Below are 12,285 nucleotides of genomic sequence, written 5' to 3'. Positions count from 1 at the left end.
GACACGTCTACAGACACATAAACATACAAACATAATCACATATGCATTATGTGTGCACAAACATGCACAGAAACAAGCACACATACACATGCACACAATATTGTGTGTGCTCTCCTGACCTCAGGCTTGGCTCTCTATCCACTGGGCTACTCAGTGCCATCCTTAAAGTCTGAAGCGAATATAGCACTGCAGATGTAGCCAAGTATAGCCGTCCTATGACCACTCTTTCACGTAACCTAATATGGCATTAGATTTTCTGATTGCCCTCTCAGGGCTGTCTCCTATTTAGCTCTAAGTCTACATATGAACACCTGTATGTGTGTACATTATATATACACACACATACATACATACATACACACATACAGTATATGTATGTTTCCAGAGAGTTGGTTGTTAAACATTTACCATCACACCCTTGAAGGGGATTAAATTTGTCTGCTCGGTCCCAGAAGGTAGAACTAGAAGCAATGGATGGGAGCTGGAGAGGCACTGTAGACTTAATACAAAGAAAAACTTAACAATTAGATCTCTACAAAGGATGAATGACCTGCCTCAGGAAATAGAGAGCTGCCTCTCCCTAGAAGTCTTCAGGTAAAAACTGGATGTCCCGTGGTCAGGTGGGAATTAATGAAGATTTAGGGAAGAAGTATGTTTGGGCCAGATGGCCCCTGAAGTCTCTTCTGACACTGAAATTCAGTGATGCAACCGTAGAGATCCCTAGTACAATCCTCTGATTTTGTGAATGAGAAAACTGAGGCTGGGAGAAGCAATATGATTTGGTGAAGTTGCCATTATGCAAGCACCTGTGCTTTCTTGACCCAAGCCCAGCCCAGGAGAAACCACTGCACTAACCTGGTTCAAGGATTTGGTTTACATAAACTAAAAAGGGATGGAAATCTGCCCTCCTACTCTCCCTATCTAGGGACCCAATTTAACCTAGACCTATTCTCTACAACCCTGACATCAATCTCTTCTGGCTATACAGGAGTTGCTCTGGTCAAAGAAATTTAGCTGTCCAGCATGCATTGAGCAAACAATGGACACTAACTCATCACTCTGATTTGTGCTCTTGAAAGAGGTGTAGGATTATAAAATCAGTTACAGCTGGAAGGTACTTTAGAGACTAAAAGTTCAGTATTAATTCTGTAGACAAAGAAGCTAATGTCCATTGAAGTAAAATGGATTGCCCAACACTGAAAAATTAAGTTAGCTAGTGGCAGTGCTAGAACAAGAATTCAGTTCTCCTGATTCTTTGTCCATTGTTCTTTTCACTGCATGATGCTGGCGCCCTTCTTTTTTGATCATCAACAGCATTGTCAGCTTCATCGCCATCCTTTACTGATGCTGACTGTTTGGAAGTTACCATCCCCAAAGAGTTCACAGTATGTTGAATCAAGACCAGACCCTACTTAGTACTTCAGTGACAGAGCACCATGGCCAACCAAGATCAGAGCATCCTAATAATCTTTTAAGATGAAAGAAGGCAAGCAAGGAGGCCAAGAGGTTGTCTTACCATTGAGTAGCCAGGTGACATACGGGGCGGGCTTCCCTTCTATTGTACACTGGAGCACAAAGTCCTCACCCTCTATGACTGTACAGCCCTTTAAGACACTGGAAAAAGAGGGGGGTATCTTACTGACTCTTGGTCCTGTTAGGGGAAAGCAGAGGCAAATTGTCAGCAAGGTATTGAGCCTTTATTCATTCAAACACAATCTAGTCAAAAAGTTTATACAGAAATGAAAGAAAAGACTTTGCCTATCTATAGCCACTAAGCTAGATATTACAGAGAGCTGCAACATCATTGGATGAATAACAATTGTGATATCCTGAAATTTGTAGGAGATGAAACGTGATAAAAGGGCAAGTGATTTGACCATAACCAAACATCCATACAAAAATGTACGGTGGGGCATCAGACCTGGACACAGGAGGTCTTGGATTAAAATGTGGCCTCAGATACTTCCTAGCTGTGTGACTCTGGTCAAGTCACTTACCCCAATTGCCTAGCCCTTATAACTCTTCTGCCTTAAAACCAATACTTAATATTAATTCTAAGACAGAAAGTAAGGGTCTTAAGAAAAAAACATTTTTTAATGATAAAACTAAAGATTCAGTAAAGATGTGTGCAAGTCATAGCTACAAGTGTCTGAAGACAGATTTGAACCACAGGTCCTCCAGACTCCAGATATGGTGCTCTATTCATTGTGCTACCTACCTGCCTCATAGTCAACAAATGTTTATAAGGCACTGTGGTAGGTGCTGTGCTAAGCCAGTGATGGTAAACCTTTCAGAGACCGAGTACCCAAACTGCAACTCTCACTCGGCATGTGAGCACCCCCTCCCACCTTACCTGAGACAGAGCCTCCTCTGTCTCCCATTGGGCTGCTGGACAGAAGGGGAGGGGAGGGGAGGGGAGCAGACTGGCCCTGTGTCCCTCTGGCTTTCTAGTAATGAACTCTGGAGAACTTTGTGTTGGGGTGAGAGTGATGGCTTACATGCCCACAGAGAGGGCTCTGAGTTAGCCCCTCTAGCATGTCTGTCATAGGTTTGTCACCATAGTGCTAAGCAGAAGGTATATACATATAAGGAAAAAGAAAGTCTTTGACCTCAAGGAACTTAAATTCTAATGGGGGAAGATCACGCACCAAAGAAAAACTAGTTTTATTTCCTCCATGAATTTTTCTCTAGTGTAAAAGCAGTATGTGTCTTATTCTTCAACATGATGAACAGGGAAATATGAATTATATGAAAATATATGGACAACCTATGCTATATTACCTGCCTTCTTGGGGATGGGGGAGGAATGAGAAGGAGGGGAAAAAAAGAATGAGACACGGATTTTTAAACATAGCTGATGTGAGAATTTTTTTCTCTTGGATAAGCATATTTATTAGAATTTATAATAAATCACATATTATATTATGTTACATATTCTATTACATTTATATATATTAAAATACCTAAAAAAAGGAAATCTAGAAAGGAGAATAAGTAGATTAAGAAGGATACAAAAGTTGGTCAAATGCTGCTGGTGTGCTGTTGTTATACTTTATTAGCTCATCTCAGCTGTTTCTGTCTTTTTGTATTTTCCCTATTCTCCCAGCCTCCCATTGCAAAAACTGTTCTAGTCTAGCCAGAATGTTTCCAGAAAAAGAAATTCAATAAGAGTGAAAAAAAGCATACATCAGACCTAGATTCAAGTTTTATTTCTGAAGTTCATTACCTGTGTGACCTAAGGGCAAGTCATTTCACTTTACTTTGACCTCAGCTCCTTTATCTGTTTAATGAGGTTAGCCTAGATGGATTCTGAGGTCCTTTCCAAATTAGATCTAGGGTCCTATGATGGCATAAGGAAGATGACATTGGCCTTGGAGTCAGGAAAATCCAGAGTCAAATCCTGCTTTAGATACTTGCTTGTAGTGTGGCTGTGGGCATGTTAGCTTCTCTTCAGCTCAGTTTCCTCAACTATAAAATGAGAGGGTTTGGATTCAGGGTCCTCTAAGGTCCCTTCTAGCTCCAAATCAATGATTCTATGATTCTGGAACTTTGGAGCAAGTGAATATGAGTGATATGACTTGGGTGCCCAAAAAAAGGCAAGTCCTGTTTCATGAGACAGATAGTCAACTCATGGAAGTCATTACTCTAAGAAGGAGAGCAGGCTGTAAATATAAATAGATTCAAAAAAGGTTTAAATAAATTCATAGTTGACAGAGCCATAATAGGAAACGTGGTTGTTTTGGGACATGTTCTTAGCCTTGGAGCTTGACTTCCAAGAGTACAACCATTCCTTGTCTGTCAGACACAGATTACAAAGCGTTATGAACCAGTGATATGTCCCAGAGTTAAAATTTTCTCCCTGAACTCTCTGATCATGGCTATTTAATTCCAAAGCTAAAAAAAAACACTAGACATCCACCATAAAACAATTGTGGCATCATACTCCTTCTGAGGGACATGCAACACGTAGGTAAGATGTGGTCTCTATACTCAGTGAACTTCTAATCTATTAGGAGAAAAAGATGAAAGGCACAGATAATTAGGATAGAGAATGGTACAGGGTCATATGATCATAGATTTAGATCTGGAATGACCATCGAGGTCATCCATTCCAAACCTCTCACTTTATAGGTGAGGAATCTGAAGCCTACAAGTTACATGCCTGCCCCAACATCATGCAGATAATAAGCCACAATAGGATCTCAGCACAAGGAGAAAATGAAGTGATTCATGAGTTCTTAGGAGGAAGATCATTACTACTGGAGTGGGGAAGAAATCCAGGAAAGCTTCATGAAGTAAGTGGCATTTGAATTGGGCTTAAAGGCTAAGTGTGAATTGAATAGATGAAGAGGGAGAAGGAAGATATTATAGGTATAGGGGAACATGTGAAACTTAGCAAGAACAGAGAAGGCATGGAGACAAATATTAAGATAAGATAGGAAAGGTAGAGCCATACCAAATTGTAAGGGGCCATGGATGCTTAGGGAAAGATCAGCGATTTTACTTGGAAGATAAGAAGAAGCCATTGGAGATTTTTGAGCAAAGGAGTGACTTGATCAGATTTATGCATAATCCATTCTCCACAGAAGAGAAAATGGATTGGAATGAGTGAGTGCAAAGGTGGAAAGATCCATTAGGAGACTATTGTAATAGTCTAGGTTAGTGATGGGCAAACTACAGCTCAAGGGCCAGATGTGGCCCCCAGAAATGTTCTATCTGGCCCCAAGACATTATTCCTAATCTGATGAATACAATGAGTAGGATACAATACAATGAAACTTCAAAAGAGTTGCCTTAGAGACAGACTGACAGATGAGCATTTCCTTTCCTTTGGCCCCCTCTTTAAAAAGTTTGCCCATCACTGGTCTAGGTGGTTATACTAGGGTATGAGAATAGAAAGGAGGCTACTAGGACATCTAGGTAGCACAGTAGATAGAGTGCCAAGCCTGGAGTGGGGAAGACCAAATTTGGCTTCAGACACTTCCTAGCTGTGTGACCCTGGGCAAATCACTTGTCCCCATTTACCTAGTCCTTACCCTTCTGTCTTTGAATTGATACTTAGTACAAATATCTAAGTATCAATTAAAGGTTCAGAAAAGAAAGAAAAGAAAAGATGGTACTGATATTAAGTACCATTTTAGATATGAGTTGAAAATGAGAGAAGACTCAAATTTTTAAGAGTCAATTCAAAAAAAAAAAAACAAGAGGCCACGTGAGCTGTAATCCAGCAAACAGGAATAATGAGGCCAGAAGGAGAGGGGACAATACAATGTTAAGTTTGTACATGAAATGCTAGGTGGGACTCACTGGTTGAGATGTCTGGGAGGCAGATGGAAATGTGGGTCTGGAAGGAGGGGCAGTCAGAACTGGAGATGGAGATTTGGGAATCATCTGAATAGCTGCAAACACTAAAGCCATGGTACTAAATGAGATTGCCAAGGGAGAGAGGCGAGCAGAAGGCCAAGGACTGAAGGTGTCCATGAAGGTGTGGAGTCTTTGAAGCCAATGCAGAAGAGAGTGGACAATTGCATGAAATGCTGTAGAGAATAAAAGAATCATAGATTTTGAGCTGGAGGGGACCTGAGAGGTTATCAATTTCAACACTCTGATTTTATGATGAGGAAACTAAGTCATTGAAAGATTCAGTAACTTGCTCATGCTTGTGCAGCTAGTAAGAGGATGGAGTAGGAAGAAGATTGAAAACCTGACCATTGAATTTGGTAATTAAGAGGTCACTGGAGACCTTTGAGAAACTAGTCTCAGATTTGTGCAGGTGGAAACCAGTCTGGAAGATTGGAAAGGTGCAGTGGTGAGTACTTGATTTGGAATCAGAGGACATTCACATCCTGCTCCTTCCACTCACTACCTGAATGGCCTTGCCATTTCATTCTTTTCTGCCTCAGTTTCCTCATTTACAAAATGAGGAGGCTGAACTAACAAAATGATCATTAAGATGGTTTCTAGTTCTAAATCTATGATCTGATGCTTATAAGGGGATGGACCAAGGCAAAGTGAATGATGAGAAAGTTCTCAAGAATTGTAGCTGTGCTGAAGATGAGAGGGATGGTAGCCAAAGGAAGGGCTGTCATGGGGTAAGAGGGAGCCATAGTAGTGGGAGATATTGAAGGTATATGAAAAAAGGGAGAGAGAATGATTACTAGAGAAAAGTCTTGAACAAAATGGAGAAGGAAGGATAGAATGAAATCAAAAGCACAAGCCAAATGATTAGTCTCATAAAGATGAGTCTTTTCTGTGACTAATGGGAAAGTGAAGAAAAAAAAAAAAACAAGGAACAAGGCTGAGAAAGTTTTCAGGAACAGAAGAGGGGACTCATTGAAGTTTATGCTGAGTGGCTTTGATCTCAGTGAAAGGGACTATCTCATGTCATGAATGTTCCTAGGCAGGGGTAAGGATACAACTGAACAAAGAGAGGCAAAATCTTAGTCTCACTCTGGGAAATGAGATAGAGAGTTCATAAGAGGTTATGTGTGTCCCATTTACCTACCTAACTCCTAATGCAATAATATATGGAGTACAGTGCTGAAAGTGAGATTAAAAATCAATATAAAAAAAATCAATATAAAGAGTAACTTAGGCAACTCAGTGGATAAAGATCTAGGTGGGGGTTAAAAAAAAGTCATAGTGCCCATCACTCCATATTAATCTCCCAACCACTTCCCTATCTTATGACACTTAAAGGAAGGTACTTATAGTTAATACTCAAATCACCTTAAGAAAATCACTTAAAGTTTCTACATTTTTTCATTTATAAAATGAAGAGATTGGACTAGGTCAGTGATGGTGAACTTTTTAGAGGAATGGGTGATGTGAGAAATGTCCTCAGGCACCCATAAAGAGGGGGAGGGGAGCAGCCTGGCCCTGCATCCCTCTGGCTTTCTAGTAATGAACTCTGGCACTAGAGTGATGGCTCGTGTGCCCACAGAGAGGGCTCTGAGTGCCCCCCTCTGGCACCCATGCCATACGTTTGCCACCATGGAACTAGGCGGTCTCTAAAGTCCCTTCCATTTCTAAGTCTATGATCCTATGATCCATGCATATAGTACAGTCATTCTAAAGTCAATACTCCTTTTCAGTTGTTTCAGTCCTGTGTGACTCTTCATGACCTCCTTTTAGAGTTTTCTTGGCAAAGATATTGGAATGGTTTGCCATTTCCTTCTGTGGCTATTTGACTGTAAGGCAGATGAGAAAAATGAAGAAAACACGGCTAAATGATTCGCCCAGAGTCACCCAGCTAGTAAGTATCTGAGGCAGGATTTGAACTCAAGTCTTCTTGACTCCAGGCCTGGTGCACTATCTGCTGTGTTGCCTAGATACCCCTCTCTTTCCTTATTCCAAAATGATGTTCTATTTGGCCTTAGGATACATCAGAAGATGTTTCTTCAGTTGATTCATCACCTCATTTAAAGTCCCTGATTTCACACGTGATTATGGGGAAAGGATATAGAGATAAAAGATATTTAAAATGTGAAATATGTCAGGTGAATCATTTAATTATGAGGCAGCACACTACGTATGAAGAGACGTACTCACTTTTGACTGTCAGCATCCACCGGCTGGTCACACGGCCTTTTCTGTTGGAGGCCATGCAACTGTAGCTGCCACTGTCTTCCATCTGAGCCTTGGGTAGGCACAGGCAGTGGGTACCATCCTCATCTTCATATATGTGGATCCCCTCACTTTCCATCAGAAAGGTACTGTCCCGGAACCATTCCACAGTTGGCTTTGGAGTCCCTGAAACTACAGGAACAGGTAAGGGGATGTAGCAACCACAGAATAGTGGCAATGGCTATGGGTGGGAAAGAGGAGTAAGGGAAAGAGCACAAATCCAGATGATCAAACTGTCCCTACTTGACCACCTCCCTATCTCTCCTTGGGATGCCTTTTATCCCAAGGAATGTTACATGACTGCTCTTTTTCTCAGCATCCTTTTCCCAATAGTGGGCTCATTTTGTAATTTATTGGTAAATATTTCTGAGGACATGGAACTTTTTCATTAGGTTGGGAAATCCTGGGGCCTCAATGGATTAAATATTTCTTAAAGTTGGAGGCTAAGTCTCCTTCCCCTTGTGATTCTTCCTGGTATAGTTAGGATCTTGAAGGATCTAAGGAGCTTGGAACCAAGTGGAGAATAATAAATGGAATTAATTGGGAACCTCTGAAAACCAAAGGAAAACAGGTCTGGATTCCATGATCATTGTCTCACTTACCCTGACTTTTGAACTTGACTTCATCGCCTTCCTGGATCTCTAGGCTTTTAGGTTGTGTCAAGAATTGGGGTGCTTTGTCTAGGGTCTCATTTCTACGATTTTCGAGGGTAATTTTCTTGGTTGCTATTTTGGTCTGTAGATTCTGGCTCTTGGAATCAGGTTCCTTTGTCAAAGAAGATGCTGTAGTCTGAGCTGTGGGCATCTTCTTCTCTTTCCCTTGAAGTGGGAGGTTGCCCGTGGTCTGTGGCTTGGTTTCAAGAGGGGTTCTTACAGGCTGCAGGATGATCGTGCTTGATGTCTTCTGAAGAACTGGGGCCACCTCTGGGGCTTTCTCATGCAACTTATAGAGGGCTTCTGGATGGGGTGATCTGTATGTTCTTTCGTTTTCTCTATAGGATGTTTTTGGGAGGTCTGGGTGATTTTGACTCTGAGTGGCATTCTCTAGACAGTTTGGCTGGGGGCTTTTTGAGATTTTGCTAGTTGTCACTGTCTTAGTTTCTGAACTTTCGCTCACAACTGCATTTATGAGGGATCTGTGGACAGGGAGAAAGAGGGAATGAATTGGCTTAGAGAATAAAATAATCGCCGGAACATTTGTAGATGTTATTCATCACAAAGTCAGAATGAAGGGCAGCAAAACCCAGGAAATAAAAGAGATAACATCAGGACATCCATCCTCCCCCGTGGAAGTCATGTGTATTGTGGGAATATGGGAAAATGGATACTAACCACTAAAACTAGCTAGTCTGAGAAGCACTGAAAGTATCAAATAATAATAATAATTTATATAACACTTTAAGTTTTGCATACATTACTCACTTGAACATCATAGCAACCTTATCAGGTTGGTATTATTATTATATTATTATGCCCATTTTACAGATAAGGACTCCAACATGCTTTCCATTGTGGTGCTTATTTTTCAAATGATAGAAAGGAAAGGTATCTTACAAGTCATCTGTTTAAATATCCTCATTTTCCATATGATGAATCTGAGGGTCATCGAAGGTAAAAATGACTTGGGATCCTTGGCTTAAAAGGGACAAATGCTAGGATTTGAACTCAGGTTCTGTGGTTCTTAAATTTGGCACTTTATCCACTTCCCAACCCTATATCTCAGACATGATCTTGTCAGCCTCAAGAGGGTGAGAATGGTGAGGTTATATGATCTTATAATTCCACCTGAAATGATCAAGAAAGTATTTCTGGTGGAGAGGAGTTTGGTCATGAATTATAAGGGAAAAATTCTGCCAGGTATCAACTCTCAATGACAGAGATTCTGGGTTCCTGAAGGCCATGCCGGGCAGATGGACACAAGCTCTGGAAGGTCCTCTCTGGGACAGGCTGACATCACCTCGTACTTGGACAAAAGGCAAAAAGCTTGTTGGTGTCTGTTTGCCTCAAGCCTGCAAATAACTACATATATGTATGTATATGCATAGAAGACTTGGGGGTGTCTATATATACATATATAATATTAAATATATATATATGTATATGCCTCATATTAAAGGATTTACAGGGTATTTACACAGTAAGGACAAACTATACAAAAAGACAACATGCAAATAACTACATATGTGTGTTTGTGAATATACATACATCTCTATCTCTATACACACACATACAACAGGGACTGTGTGTCTTTTTTGTGCTTAGCTTAGAGCCTGGCACTGAGTCGGTGCCTAATAAATACTTGCTGACTAAGAATAAAATCAACCATTTTTTGTGTTGGTATAGGGAAGAAGTGGCATTTCTGGATAACCTCCCCAATATTTCTGTGTATCTGGAATGCATTAGGTCACCATTTTTCCTCTTCCCTGGATGCCAGGCTCGTTCCCTGAGCAGGGGAAGGGGCTCCCAGAAATACGCTGAAGAAGGTCAGGGGAGACTTGAATCAAGTTTACAATCTCCACACAGACATCAAAAGTGGACAGTTATCAGATCCACCATCTTCTCAAAGTATTCTTATTCCTGCAATGTGACTACAATGATGTGGGCAGAAAAAACGCTGATGAAGACAATAAAGAGAAACTTTCTACCAGAGAAGCTCCTATGGTGCAGAGGCAGAAAGTCTAGGTTTGGGACCAGAAGAAAGATGTGGGTTCCAGTTCAGGTTTTGCTACTGATTAGCTGTGGAGCCTTGAGCAAGTCATTTAACCTCTGAGGCTCAGTTTCCTCATGTGTAAAATGCAGATTATGATACTTACCCTACCTACCTGGGGGTTAATATTAAAGTCAATGAAAGTAGTGAAATTGAAAGTATTTAGTAACCATAAAGTAACATAAAAATGTCATTTATAATTCTTAGCTCCCATACATATACTGTCACTACTACTACCACCACCACTCCCATTACTACAAATACTACCACTACTATTACTATCATTACTCTCCCAGTCCCACCACCACCACCACCACCACCACCACCACCACCACTACCACCACCACTACCACCACCACCACCACCACTACTACCACTACTACCACTACTACCACTACTACCACTACTACTACTACTACTACTACTACTACTACTACTACTACTACTACTACTACTACTACTACTACTACTACTACGACCTCTACTGCTACTACTATCACTACTCCCAATCCCACTACTACTACTACTCCCACCACCACCACACCACCACCACTCCCATTACTACTACTTCCACTATTATGACCACCACACCTAGTCCCAATCCTGCTACTACTACTACTGCTACTATTACCAACACTAATACTTCTCCTGCTACTACCACTACTCTTATTCCTATCATCACTACTACTGCTACTATTACTACTACTATTACTAGTAAAGTATATTAAACATGAACAAAATTTCAGAGAAAACCCTAATACTATTCCTTTTTCAGCTCATTTTAATGATAGAAAGTCCAATAATTATGAAACTTGAACATACCTTTTTGTATTATCTGCACCTGGAAAAAGAAGAGAGAAAAGGGTGACTATTAATATAATATCTTACAAGTCAAAGAAAAGATAAAACAAAATCTCTCTGAATTTACACAGTGCTTTAAAATTCCAAACATTCTCTTTGTCTTTACTGTATTCTTGCTCTAATCAAATAGTCCAAAATCCTATTCTCTTAGTGCCTGATTTTTTTAGGGTTAATGGCTCCAGGAGGTATTATGATCAAATAGGTTAAAAGCAAGCACCAGGATCTGGAAGACTTCAGTTAAAGTCCTGCCCCTGACCAATATTAGCTGTGTGACCCTGGATAAGACATTTGCTCAGTGCCCACAAGGAACTCACTCAGATAATGAACTGCCCAGCATTTCCCCATCTGGAATATTATTGTGCTGAAAGGAATAATGAACTGGAGGAATTCCATGTGAACTGGAAGGACCTCCAGGAAGTGATACAGAGTGGAAGGAGCAGAACCAGAAGAACATTATACACAGAGACTGATATACTGTGGTACAATCGAACATAACGGACTTCTCTACTAGCAGCAATGCAAGGATCCAGGACAATTCTGAGGGACTTATGAGAAAGAATGCTATCCACACTCAGAGGAAGAACTGTGGGAGCAGAAACACAGAAGAAAAACAACCGTTTGAATACATGGTTAGATATGGATAGGATTAGGATTTTAATGTTAAAAGATCACTCTATTGCAAATATGAATAACATGGAAATAGGTTTTGAATGATGATACATGTATAACCCAGTGGAACTGCTTGTGGATTTTGGGCTGCGGGAGGAAAGAGTGGGGAAGAGGGGAATCATGAATTATGTAACCATGGAAAAATATTCTAAATTAAAAAAAAATACTTCTCCATCTGCATTAGCTAAGGAGAATGTCCTTATGAAGAGTTCTCTATACCAAGCAAAACACAGGTCCAGATTCTGATTTATTAATTCTAGATGTGGGGGGAGACACTGGATTAATTTGACCACAAAACATCATTTTTGGGGTTTTCTTTTTTTTGCTGTTTAAATTTTTTTTCTTTAAAAATAAAAAAGTTTTTTTTTCCTTTTCTTCCTTTGTGTGTGTTTTTTTTCTTTTAAGTCCCTTTTACTAAGGGGG

General features: G+C 40.4%; 1 protein-coding gene across 1 annotated transcript in view; it reads right to left on the bottom strand.

The window, feature by feature from the left end:
* The window catches only part of MYLK (myosin light chain kinase), a 331,964-nt gene that overhangs the window by 202,971 nt on the left and 116,708 nt on the right, over positions 1–12,285 (bottom strand). The window contains exons 6-9 of the mRNA XM_044670040.1: positions 11,155–11,173; positions 8,229–8,761; positions 7,552–7,758; positions 1,517–1,651 (exon numbers count right to left, since the gene is read on the bottom strand). Coding sequence (XP_044525975.1) covers positions 1,517–1,651; positions 7,552–7,758; positions 8,229–8,761; positions 11,155–11,173 — 894 coding nt within the window. The remainder of the gene's footprint in view (positions 1–1,516; positions 1,652–7,551; positions 7,759–8,228; positions 8,762–11,154; positions 11,174–12,285) is intronic.

This window comes from Gracilinanus agilis, chromosome 3 (assembly GCF_016433145.1).
Source record: "Gracilinanus agilis isolate LMUSP501 chromosome 3, AgileGrace, whole genome shotgun sequence".
In the NCBI taxonomy this organism is placed as follows: Eukaryota; Metazoa; Chordata; class Mammalia; order Didelphimorphia; family Didelphidae; genus Gracilinanus; species Gracilinanus agilis.
This window is presented reverse-complemented; position numbering and strand designations above follow the sequence as displayed.